This window comes from Falco cherrug, chromosome 3 (assembly GCF_023634085.1).
Source record: "Falco cherrug isolate bFalChe1 chromosome 3, bFalChe1.pri, whole genome shotgun sequence".
NCBI classification, from domain to species: Eukaryota; Metazoa; Chordata; class Aves; order Falconiformes; family Falconidae; genus Falco; species Falco cherrug.
In genome coordinates, this window is record NC_073699.1 from 70,274,195 (window position 1) to 70,287,437 (window position 13,243).

The window sequence follows — 13,243 nt, forward strand, 5'->3', positions numbered from 1 at the left end:
TTAGATAAACTGAGCAGTCGGAAAAGGTTCATGATTTCTTTCTAGATTGCTTGTGTTTAACAACTGGAAAATAAAAAGGTGAGTGGAGGATAAGTGACCTGGCCACATGTTTCTAAAAAAAAGTTGTACTTTTTGATGCTTGAAAAAGGATCTAATGCTATACAGTTGGATTAAGTCTAAAACAAAGAAAAGGACCTAATGTTATAAAACACTTCTACATTATTGCACTGTATTCTGTCCTAAGTCTTTAATTTCTATGGATATAGATATAATTAAGCAGTAAAAATAACATCACAAACATGTAGTGATGATTCATGGAGCTTGCATATTGTAATGTATGATGTGGTTTTGTGGTTCTCATCTGGTTAAATTTGTAAAAGAGTTTAATTGCTAAAAATAAAGTTTAAATATAACTTCTTATGATGGTAGCAGTACCTAGAATGAAGACTATCTGTAGTAATGTGTTTACCATGATGACCTGCATCATTATTGTCCCTTCATGCTTGTTTGCAAAGGGCCAGTGTCGGTCAGAGAACTGAGGTGGGTTTTAGGATCTGGAAGAGTTTGAGTGATTTCAGCATACAGGCTTTGGAGTTTTCTTCTCTTCAAATCTTAAAACATGTTGTCATTCTCAAGGATTTTTCTGTGGTTGTTTTTGGTTAGAGGAAAAAGCTGTTCAAGAAGTAGTGAAGTCTGTTGGCAACATTGCATCTTGCTACTCAGTGTGGGGCCCATACTGTTTAAAATGGCTGCTTTAGTATTAACTTTAACCCTTCAAACACCAACAAAATATACAAGACTCACATGTTTTTGTCTAGATTCACAGGGAGGTGGAAGTGCAGCACGTTGTCTGCTTATTCTGATTCAGCAGGTGCACACTTTGCTGCTTTCTTTCTCACTATGAAGGAGTGAGGTATCAATTGCACTCTTAATTTCTGGTCAAAAATATATGAAATGATAAAATTGATTACTTGTGTTGTCTAGAAATGCTGTAATCTTTTTCTTGCCTATTTGTGTGACTATTTCAGTACTGTGTTATTGAAATTTACTTGAGACTTTGATTTCTAGACTACTCGCTTGATACAAGATCAGTCATCACAAGAAGAACTTGAATTGCATACCCAGCGGCCTCATTTTCTTGAGGATAATGAAGATCAAAGCAGACGTTCGTATAGGTTGGTTATACTTTTAGGTTCTGTCACAGAACTTCCTGAATCTTTTACAGCTAACAGCTAGTAATTATATGCAACTAATGAAAACCATTTTCTTCTAATAGATGTGAATATTGCAACAAGGGTTTTAAGAAATCCAGCCATTTGAAACAGCACATACGATCACATACTGGTGAGAAACCTTATAAATGCCAACTCTGTGGCCGTGGCTTTGTTTCCTCAGGAGTTCTTAAGTCACATGAGAAGACTCATACAGGTAATAGAGTATACCAGTTCAATATTAGCTTAACTCATGCTTGGGTTTCATAAATGTCTTGTGTAAGTCAATTTAAACAAATGGCATGCTACTTATTTGTTTCTGTTACTTTAAGGAGTTAAAGCATTCAGCTGTAGCATTTGCAATACCTCCTTCACAACTAATGGCAGCCTTACCAGGCACATGGCAACTCACATGAGCATGAAGCCTTACAAGTGCCCATTCTGTGATGAAAGCTTTCGAACAACTGTTCACTGCAAAAAACATATGAAAAAACATCAGGCAGTCTCAGCTGTAGCAGCAGCTACTGAAACAGGAGGGGGAGGTAAATTATTTCGTTTTTACTCTTCTAGTCATTACAACATAGCAAGTACAGATGTTTCAGTGGATTACATGAATGCTGTAAGAGTAATGTTATAAATTAGCCTTCCAGCATGCATGATGTCTGATGTCCAGAGCTGCTGAAATTGCTCTGTTATCTAAATTGTTTAAAGAAATCAGTTTTTCAGGAGCCTGTCCAGTATATTAAAGGTATTGTATGTTACATAGTTAGTGTGTCACTAAAATAGAACATTTTTTGTCCTAAATTACTTTTATCTGTATTTAATGATTGTAAAAATAATAATTATAAATACAGCTTTATTTAAAAGGATTGCAGACATGAGTAGTTAGACCTCTGAAAGAGATTTAAATCCAAGCATGTGAGGTAGTGGCCATGGGTTTAATAATAAACCCTTCTATTTTTGTGATTTCAGCTGACAGATTATTTAAAATAAACAGACATATGTAATAGTTTTTGGTGTTTTTTTTTAATAGTTGCATGTGTTGAAGATGATGATGAAAACTCTGAAAGAACTTCCAGGAAATCTCGTCCTGGTGTCATAACTTTTACAGAAGAAGAAACAGCAGAACTGGCAAAGATTAGGCCTCGAGAAAGTGCCACTGTCTCAGAAAAAGTTCTTGTCCAGTCTGCTGCGGAGAAAGACAGAATTAGCGAGATCAAAGATAAGCAAGCAGAACTGGAAGCGGAGCCCAAATATGCCAACTGTTGTAGTTATTGCCCCAAAAGCTTTAAAAAACCCAGTGATTTAGTCAGGTAAGGAATGTGAAAATTTTGCAATTTTCTAAATTGTTCACCAGAAACTTAGCAGTAAGAGTTTCGTATAATTTTTTTATGTCTAAGCTAAAGTTTGACTCATATTTACATACATTTTTTATTTTTCAGAACAGTTTAAAAATGTGTCAAAATATTAGATATCCTGAATGTGACTAAACCAGCCTTTTCATATTTCTTTCCCTGTGGTATTATATTTATTATTATGAAGTTTTAGAATAAATTATATTTTTCTTCCTGTAGGACTTGCATATAAAAACCAGTTTGAAAAAAAGGCAAATGCTTAAATTGTCTTCTTTACTAGTTCTGCTTAATTTAATACAAGTACTCAATTATTCTAAAATCAGTAAGATACAAAATAAATATTTCTACATACTGACATAAAAGTAGAACTTCACATATACATGTATTCTGGAATTCTTAGGCATGTTCGTATCCATACTGGAGAGAAGCCGTATAAGTGTGAAGAATGTGGAAAGAGTTTCACTGTAAAATCCACTCTGGATTGCCATGTTAAAACGCACACAGGTCAGTAAGATTTTGAATGTCTTAGTTCAAACTAAGTTCAAACTGACTGTTTTAACTAAAGGTTTTGCAAGGAATGGTATGTTTCATTATGATCTGAAGAATGGCGTTATGAATGAAAGTGCTAGGTGAAATTTGGTACTTACAGCATCATCAGATGAATCACATTACCATATTTTGAATAAACCATATCATTACAGCCTTCTGTATTTAGGCTTATAAAGCCTAAAGTCATAGTCGTAGCTCATGGGAAAAACTATGTCTATATCTATAATATTTTAATTTCAAACCTGCTGTAGCATTTCAAGGGTAGAATGATTTTCCTGAATGAGACAGGTGGAGTTGGAGGATTTTATAGAATTAAGTTAAAGAAAAAAAAAGATAAACATTAGTTTGTGCTGCGAAGTTGATTGAAAAATAAGAGTACAGAAGATTCAAGCATTCAGGTATTTTAATCATGCAAGTTGAATATAAACCTAATTTCTGTAATATTTAGATTTTTATAGTCATTTTCTTTGTATCCCTGAAAGAGGTCTGATTTTAATAGCAGTATTTTTAAATACCAATTCTGTGTAAATTAAAAAACTTTATATGTATCTCTCTCATGCTAGTTTTCTTCTTACCATCGACCTTCTGTAATAAACCCAGCCCTAAACTAATTGATTTCTAAAACTGGCTACAGTTTTGCTGAGGTGCATTATAAGCTTTTTTCAAAAATGCAAAAAAAAAAGCTTATATTTAGTGTATTTATACTTTCTACTGTTTAGTAAGAAATACTACTCTTGTGTGTTACACCAAATCCCTGTGTAAATTTAGTAACTTGTCTCAGACAGTAGCAGGTGCTAAGGGTAATGAAAAGAGCAAAGCAGGATTTGATTATGGTCCTCTAGGTTCAAGCAGTCTGCAAGTTCTGGGACTCTGAACTAGAGATTGTATCTTTTTGCTCACTGCCTTTAATGGAATATTTTACATTAGTTTTAGCCAATTGCTTTCTGAACCCAGAAAAACTGGCTGAAAACAAATGGTCCAGTACATCCAGTAGTAATAAGATCATTGATTCAAATCTGGTTTTCAGCATGCCATCTGATGATTTTGTTCCTAAGCCCACTAGTTCTTTTGTTTGAGAAATAATAAGAATTTTTTCCCCTTTTTCCTTTTTTCAAGCTTTTGCTGATTTTTACAAACGTTTTAATAATACAAAACATAACTTTGTAAATTATTGTTTTCATATCCGTAACAGATTCTTCCAAGCTGTTTTTCATTCTCTCTTTCATGTTATTTATAGTGCAAGTTTGACCAGCTTGAGTCCTCACTCAAGTGCTTAAAGAACTCTCTTGTCGACTTCCAGCCTTGTGAAAATTGTCCATGTAGTCCTACTTTTTGGTTTTAGCCTCAGAACTATTTTTCTTTAATTTATGAAAGGACTCTGCCCTTTCATCCTGTGACAGCAGTGTTTTCTGAGATCCTTTTTCTAAAAAAACTGTAAAACTCCAAAAGTCCAGACACAGTCTTGTTAGTGAAAATCTGGCCTCCTTCAAAGACCTCTGACAGATTTGTGAAGTGTAATTTTCTCTACAAATGCTACATCAACATTCCTGTGTTACAATTAATTTGAAACTATGGGGTTTTTTCCATTCTGCGTTGTAATTGGGACAGCTCGTGTTGGATGATCATGAAGTTTAAGTGGTGTGTAGCTTCTGCATTTGAGCTTGGATCCCTTTTCAGAGGGCTGTTTTTTAATCTCTGGGCAACACCTACAGCTAGTCATTCGTTGGTTATATGATGAGCCGTGCTTATTTAACTGAACAATAAAAAAAACTATTAGTGTGATTGTCTGGAACTTCCCTAACAACAATTGAGTTTGAAAAGCTACTCTGCTCTTCATCTGTAAAAGAAAGTTGCCTGGATAGGAATCTGCCTGACTTTATCTGCAAAAAAACATTGATGCAAAGAATTAGTTTGGGGTTTTACTGGAGCTTCTATTGTATCACCACTTTTCAGACCAGCAGTTGGGCTGGAAGTTTTTCAGAGCTGAACGCTTAGTTTCTGTATCCTGATACAGCATACAGTGGGATAAATGAAGTCACGCATTTTGTTGCTTTTCTAATTTCCTGTATATATGACAGGTCTTGTTAACATTTAACTTGGGTAGCCAGTAGTATGCATAGAAGCGATGACAATTTGGCATTTGCCATTCCTGTATGATTCCTCATCCCGATTCGTGATCATCTTCCCTCCAGGTTTCTCTTGTGGCCACTACCTCCCTGTCCATGGATAGCTTTATGTTCTGGTTCATCCAGAACATATTTTTTTATTATTATTACTATTATTATACAAATTATTTTATATTATTTTATTTTTATTCTTATTATACATTTCTATATATTGTATAATTTTAATATAATTTGTATGTATATAATATATACTATACGTGCATATAATTTTTGTTATAGAAATTATTTTAAAAATAAAATACTATACAAAAAATTATACAAGAAGCCCAAGAGTCACATCATAGTCTGATTGAATATTTTAATGTTCTGTTTAAACAGGACTTCAGATGTTCAGTGTTTTCTTCCCTGCTTATTTTTTATTTTAACTTCCCCCTCTCTCTCTCCCTCCTTTCTCCCGATGGTTTTTGGTTTGTTTTTTTTTTAGTGGGAAAGACTGTCCGATGGTTTTCTTTGTGGTACTCTGAATGTGGTAGACAGCTTTGCTTCAGTCCAGATCCCCATTGTCGGACTGGCTCATGTTATTCTTGGGCTTCTCTCTATTATTTGAAACAGAACATTGTAAGAGGTTTACTTAGTTTTGTTGAACAAAAAGTGACAACAATGTTAGGGTTCTGTAATCTTAAATCTGTAATCGGAAACAGGTTGAATTGTAATTCAGGAATTTGATGAGAGACACTTCTGTGTAAATGGAAACTAGAACTCATTAGCAGGAATCATAGGCACACATTGGTTTTATGACTTCTTTACCAACTATAAATGACTAACATCACTGGAATATAATAGTGTGTTCTGATGTGGAAGTCGTCAGCTTTGTTTTGGGGTTGATCTAATGGTTTGCCAGGTAAAAAGGATAGCATAGTCATATTTACTACTTTTTTTTTTTTTAATTATTTTTCTGTCACAGCAATAGAGAAGCCTTGATTTTATTCTTTGGTAAGGCAGCTATGTAAAATACATTGATTTCTTTCCCTTGTTTAGCTAGGAAGGAATATTGTGCTGGAAGACCTGCGAATTTCAGGAGCTCTAGTAGATTTTCAGATGCAGTGGCATCTTTTCTGCCAGATGTTTACATTGTGCTTTTTGTGAATTGTACAATTGTGCATATGGTTAAATGAAATAAACTCCATAGTTAACTGTTGTTATTTGTAGTACTTTAAAAATTCTAGTTGAGACCAAGGATTTTTTTCAAATATTACGGAATCTGAAAGGAGAGAAAAGAAAGAGGACTGTCTAGACCAAATTTTTGGACCTCTAGATTACTTTGAGGTTTTTGATACTCTGTTTTACAATATTATGTCACTTATAAATTTTATTTGTTTTCTACTTGTAATCCATTAATACTAGTCAGTATTGAGGTAAAGGCTGAAACAGAAGAATAATGCTGCTGGAATTAAAAAGGAAATTAAAAAAAAAAAAGGAATTAGTGACTAGGTAAGGAGAAGCCAAATGCTGAAGAGGTCAAGATGAAACTTCTAATTCTGCAATTTTATGGGCTGTGTAGTTGAAACAACTTGATTAGTCAGGAAGGTGAGATGATGTGGAGGACAGAGACATCAATGTGACCAAATTAAGATTCTGCATGAAAGTTTTAACCAGCACATCAAGTTTTAGAAATGTGAGAAAATTAAGACACCCTTCACTGAGATCCTTAATTCTTTAGAAAATCAGCCAAAATTATAAAGAAAAAGTCTAGCTATTTCAGATTTATTCTGTTCGCATTAGTTTAGAATCTGTATTTTTTTGAATTGTTGGTACAATGCTGTTGATTTTTAGAGGTTCTATCACTTACTATTCTGTTTTTGAAACTTTTCCAGGCCAGAAGCTCTTCAGTTGTCATGTATGCAGTAATTCTTTTTCTACAAAAGGGAGTCTAAAAGTCCACATGCGTCTGCATACAGGAGCAAAACCCTTTAAATGTCCACACTGTGATTTACGATTTCGTACTTCAGGGCGCAGAAAAACCCACATACAGTGTCATTATAAACCAGAGACAAAGAAGGTTAGGAAACCTGTCTCCCGTACTTCAGCTGAGGGATTACAACCAGTCAGTCTTCTTAATTCATCCTCTACAGACCCGAATGTTTTCATCATGAATAACTCTGTTTTGACGAGTCAGTTTGATCAAAATTTACTTCAACAAGGACTTGTGGGCCAGGCTATCCTGCCTGCTTCAGTGTCAGGTAAAAATGGATGACTTTTTGGTGGTGGTGTTGAGATCAAGTACTGAACTTTGCTTTCTATTAGAGTTCAGAAAATTATGCCAAACACTACTTCCAAACAGGTAAGAGTTGTGCTGAATTCATGATTCAATGCACAGTGGTGACATAAATAGAACTGTATTTATTTAAGAATGAAAGGGAAAATACATGCAGTTCACTTAAAAGATCTCTTCAGTTCTGCTGTGGTGTTACACTGCAGAAAGGAAGAAAATAACAAGTAGCTGGAGTACTTGTGTTCTTTTTGGTAATACTCCGTTGCCTTTCCTTAAAATGAGAGAAGCAAAACAATTATTCTGTAAGCTTTCGAATCCTTAAGATTTATTTTGTATTCAAGCATTAGATTATAGAGCAAAGAAAAGTTTATCTACATTAGTTATTTGCATGAATAATGAAGATTAAGTGATATGCTGTACATGTGTAGTTAAAAGTCCAAAATAAAAAGAAGAAAACACACACTCCCAAAAAACAAAAGAAGAAAAATCTTTAGGGATGCAAAAAAACCTACTACTGTAGGCATGTATGTTAAAAAATAAATGTCTAGGATATGAAGTCTTACTGATTGACAGTGGCTACAGCTGTATTAGAACATTAAATGTGCCATAGACCATTCTTTGACTCCAAGGCCAGCTGGCACAGAATACCCAACAAGCTTCATGCTGCAAGAAAATGACCTTTTGAGGACGATCCTCGCAACTTCTAAATTGCTTTCAGGAATTGTTTGTGTAAGTGCTAGCTGGCCTCTGGTGAAGTTGGAACAGGGACAGTTTTAAGAGCAGAACAGTGTTCAGGTGTCTGAAAATGTTCCCTGGTACTGTTAAATGTACTGCTTAAGTTGTGGGCCTTGGACTGTCTGTCTGTCACTTCTGAAAGTAAGACTTTGATTTTCTGTGCTGCTTTGGCGCTTCTTTCAGTACATATCTGTGATTCTGAAAGTATGCTTACCAATTCACAGTAATGTATCAGTCTCATTAACTGTAGCCTTTCCAGTTTATCTCATTTGACCTAAACTGTTGCCCAAAACCATTGTTCAGAAGATACTAGTAAATTTTGACAGGCACAGTGAAGTGATAAGTTCGTGATTAAAAGCTATCTGATGTTTGGTTGGTTTTTTGAGTAAACTCAATGAAAAGGAGTCTTTAGCATGTTTAGATGTCCTAGAAAGAGGCAGGAACCTTCTTAAATTGAAATTAGTGATGCGAATTTTGCTCAGAGCAGGTATTTCTTGGGTGCGTTGTAAAGCAGACTTATACTAAAGGATTTTGTAGAGGGAAAGATAGATAGCTTTAAAACATCAGCCAGAGGAAACTGGTTGGTCATACTGAGAATGTTTGGAGAAAAAGGTGTGTCAAACACAAGGTGTCTTGGTCTGTTCAACTTTTGACATTAGGAGTTTTCTAAGTTCTGAAGGTTTCAGATTGCATACGCTAATGTACCTTTATTTCCATTCACATGAGTACATAGGATGACCTTTGACACCTCGAACAGTGTTTGTGCTGTACAAAAATGTGGCAGGAGCTTTCATGTTCAGAGTCAGAAGGTACATATCACGTGTGAGGGCTACTTTTATGTAGGCATGGCACACTCTCCAAGGAAATTTATATCAATTTCTCCAGGTTTCCAAAGCTACTCTGGAGTGGTGGTTCTTTTGTAACATGCTAGCTGATGCTTAAATAATAACAATCTCTAAATTACATAGCATTTATGAAGCTTTAAGATAGGCAATCATCTACTTCAAATTATTTTTCTTGGCATAAATGTGTGTGTGTATAGCTTTTGTATTTGATTATTTTTATAAATTAAATAATCTGAAAGAGGCAGTCAGTAATGATAAAGAAAAACATTATAATATAACTGTTTTCTTTGGTAGCTGGAGGTGACTTAACTGTGTCCTTGACAGATGGTAGCTTGGCCACTCTTGAAGGAATACAGTTACAACTTGCTGCTAATCTGGTTGGACAAAATGTTCAAATTTCTGGAATAGATGCCACCAGTATTAACAACATAACATTACAGGTAGGTTGCTCGGAGTTGCTTGCTTTTAATTTTATAGAGTCACTTTGAGGGCTGAAGGAAGTTTAAGGAGCATACCTAATTCTGGAAGAGTTCCTTTGAGTTGAACAAGGCGTGCTGCAATACCATAATGTATCAGTTGTGCTATGTTAGAAGACTTCTAGAATAGCTGCAGTGGGTTTTTTTCTGGTTTGGTTTCTTTGTTTTTCAGTTTTTTCAGGTTTTTTTCACCCCTCTGGGATTTTGGCAGATTGCTTTAAAATCTTTTTTTTTTTTTTCTTTTAATTACATTTTGTCTTTTCACTTCAAAAGCATTTTAGGCTCCCCCCCCCCCCCGAAACAAACCAACCCACCCAAGTTATTGCACGAAAAGTTCTTTTGCTTAGCATAACGCACTTGCATCATTTAGCAAGCTTTTAATATTTAGAATAATGATTTAAATTCCTGTTGAGCTTATAAAATGAATGACAGGAAAAGATGAGGTGATTACATTTAAAAATTTATATTTTAAATTATGTGAAAGAATGATTTTCATAAACTTGGTTGTGTTTGATCAGTTTCACAGAATCATAGCGGTTGGAGGTTGCACTGGAGGTCGCCAGGTGCAACCTCAAGGTCAGGGAAGAGACAGTGTTATATTAGGTTGCTCAGAGTCTCTACTCAAGAAGTTTTCAGTGTAAAACAAAGAAAACTGTATTTTATTTTTGTTTCTCCCGATCTCCGAATATCCCTGAGAGTAAAATGCCTATCTTAAACTATCAAGAACATCTGTTTGACTGTGAATTGGGACCTTAATGAGCCCTAGGAGCAGAAAAAATAGATAATTTCTGATACCAGTTTTCTCTCTGCTCCATGCCTTTTCACTTTCAAAGACCTGAAGGCAGTGGTTAGAGTTACATGCAGCAATAAGACAGTACAGACAGTGTGGGTACCCGGTGCCCAGCACGCTTATATGTGACTATGATCACGATTCCCCAAACATTTTGCTGAGGGGAGGGAGGGAAGAAACCACAGGTGAAGCTGTTTACGTAGTGACTTTCAAGACTGGCTATATACAGACACTTGAAAAATAAATCTAAGTTTAAAATGGTTGATTATAAAGTTTACATATTATATAGACTCTGTATGCAATAAATATGAATTCCAGGTCTATGTTAAGAATATTGACTTAACCTGTATTTGTTAAATTCAGATTGAAAACTTGCTTTTCAGATCGATCCAAGTATTCTACAGCAGAGTAATTTACTTGCTCAGCAGCTAACTGGAGATCCCAATATGGCTCCGCAGAATCCTTCCCTCCAGGCAACGGAAAATGCAGTGCCAGCTAATGTGGTTATTCAGCCTATATCAGGCCTGTCGTTGCAGCCCACAGTAACATCATCTGCTAACATGACGATAGGATCCCTATCTGAGCAAGAGTCTGTGCTGACAACCAACGCTAGTGGTAAGCAGCGTCGACAGTTTTATTGTGCTTTGAATTTCTTAGTTATGGTATTACCACAGTGAGAAAATCCCACTACCCTCACTCCTGCTAAATACCTCATTTAATAAAATAAACATACTGGTTTTCGTATGAGCAGCTTCAGCAAGTTTTCCAACTTTGTGTTAACTGGTTTTGAATATAATTTTTTCAGAAGTTGGAGTATATAATGAAAATATTGAAGAATGTTTATAGTCATTAGCCTACAGAGGAATAAATTGCATACAAAACCAATTTATTCTTAAGATGTTAGAACTTGTACTCTAATCTTGGCTACATTTTTTATAGTAGTTCAGAAAATAATATATTAATTGCTTTAAAAAGTTGCATCTTACTGTTGTGTTGTATTATAAAGAAAGGATCTTAATGGAAATTTTTTTGTTCTACCCACTTACATTTAGGCGCGCAGGACATCTCTCAAGTCATGACTTCACAGGGTATGGTATCATCTTCAAATGGACAACATGAGATAATGTTGACCATAAATAATTCCAGTTTGAGTCAAGTTCTAGCTCATGCTTCGGGTTCTACTACTACAAGCTCGTCAGGAAGTCCTCAAGAAATCACTCTTACCATATCTGGTTGGTAATTTTAATGATCTTTAATGGTACCAGATCTCCATTTTATAAGGTAGCTATGAAGTAGCATTTGAGGATAATTTCACAGTCCACAGCTTTCCTGTGAGGTGTTTTTTATATTCATCAGCTTTAAAGGATACCCCCAAATCTTTTGAAAACCAAATATATTTGCTTTGAGGACATATGTTAGATTGATTCCTATGTTATTCACAGCCTTGGGTCAACAGATTATCTCTGTGACAAAGCCCATATAACCAGTTCTTATTTCTTTGCTGCACCTCACTTGAAGCAGTGCAACTCCTGGGTAGCACTGGGATGGGAAGAAGCAGGACAGGTATTGGGGATGAGTTTGTTTCATCTAGTTTTCTTTAAATGCCTGTGGACCAATGTTCTAATAGATGTTTTGATCACTCTTTGAGGTGTACTATTCAATCTCTGTAATATGTAGTTAATAGTTTAGGTCTTCCTGAATAAATTTAGACTGACTTTTTTACTATGTCTAAGAGGCTGATCCTATATATACTATACATATCTTTCTATTTCCCCCCAAGACCGTTTGTATTTTGTATCGTGATGTTTCTTTAATAAATTCAGTATAATATTTAGTGCTTTCCTCTTTTCTTTCTTTTTTCTTTCTTTTCCTTTTCTCTTTTTCTGTTCTCTTTTTCCATTTTCTGTAACACTGTTTAGTTATTTTAAATGTCATGACAATGATGTCTGTGTGAAGGTGTCAGGGTCTCCCACCTATGTTTTTCTGCTTGTTAATGGATGTTCACTCATCTAAGAAAAATGGAGTATAGATGTCCAACAACTGAGAGAATGTGCTTTCTGTTTCTGGTTGTTCTATGCTTATTAACCGTTCCACAAAATTATCACCATGTGAAGTTGTGTTTTTACGAAAGAGCACGTTCAATGCACTTCGTTATCCATACAGTGGATTGAAAAAATTACAATTTAACCATTAGCCATTAGGTTGCTAGTTTTTTATAGTTTCATGAAGTTGGTGCCTTGAATCTAGATAAGTAAGATCCATATTTTTCTAATATTAATACAGATATTCTCTACTTGTTAGTATCTAGACATGCATAATCACATCTGTATAAAAAACTTGTCGAACCTCTGCATAAAAATCTGCATCTGTAGAAATTTATTTTGTGGTTTGGTTGTATTTTCTACTTCTGTTATTTTAGGATCACTTGTTTATAGTTCTAAGTACAGTAGCAGAATAACGTTGAGACATTTCCAGTTATAACAGGATTAATTTCTATTTAGGTCAAGATCTTATTCAGCATAATTCTGGAAGCAGCGATCTGAATAGTGGCTTAAGGCTGACAGCGCCAACCATCAACAGTCAGACTACAGGTGCTACGTTGACCATAAGCAATGACCAGCTTCTTTCTCAGGGCACTTCACTAAATGCTGCAGGTATGCATACAGTGATTTTCTAATTAAAAATAATAAAAAATAAATATTTAAATTTTAATATAAATTTTTATTTTAAAAATAAATATTAGACCAGGTTAACTTAATACAAAATGGTATAATCTTACACATTGTGATTCTGGAACTACATGGCTTTGTGTGTTTTCTCACTAGGTTTAAATTTTTATGCCAGTTTAAATGAACTTTGCGTAGCAAGAAGAAAAAGAAAACAA

General features: G+C 34.9%; 1 protein-coding gene across 8 annotated transcripts in view; it reads left to right on the forward strand.

Moving 5' to 3' along the window:
• Positions 1 to 13,243, forward strand: part of ZNF236 (zinc finger protein 236) — a 93,006-nt gene that overhangs the window by 55,875 nt on the left and 23,888 nt on the right. For 7 of the 8 annotated variants that reach the window (XR_008731288.1, XM_055704370.1, XM_055704374.1 and 4 more), the window contains exons 18-27: positions 1,069 to 1,175; positions 1,277 to 1,428; positions 1,544 to 1,753; positions 2,245 to 2,524; positions 2,967 to 3,070; positions 7,116 to 7,481; positions 9,388 to 9,533; positions 10,743 to 10,974; positions 11,412 to 11,591; positions 12,861 to 13,013. Coding sequence is in view for 7 of the 8 variants with exons in the window: in XM_055704370.1 (XP_055560345.1) it covers positions 1,069 to 1,175; positions 1,277 to 1,428; positions 1,544 to 1,753; positions 2,245 to 2,524; positions 2,967 to 3,070; positions 7,116 to 7,481; positions 9,388 to 9,533; positions 10,743 to 10,974; positions 11,412 to 11,591; positions 12,861 to 13,013 (1,930 nt within the window). In the remaining variant the exon portion in view is untranslated. The remainder of the gene's footprint in view (positions 1 to 1,068; positions 1,176 to 1,276; positions 1,429 to 1,543; positions 1,754 to 2,244; positions 2,525 to 2,966; positions 3,071 to 7,115; positions 7,482 to 9,387; positions 9,534 to 10,742; positions 10,975 to 11,411; positions 11,592 to 12,860; positions 13,014 to 13,243) is intronic. The other variant, XM_055704371.1, reaches the window with a different exon arrangement.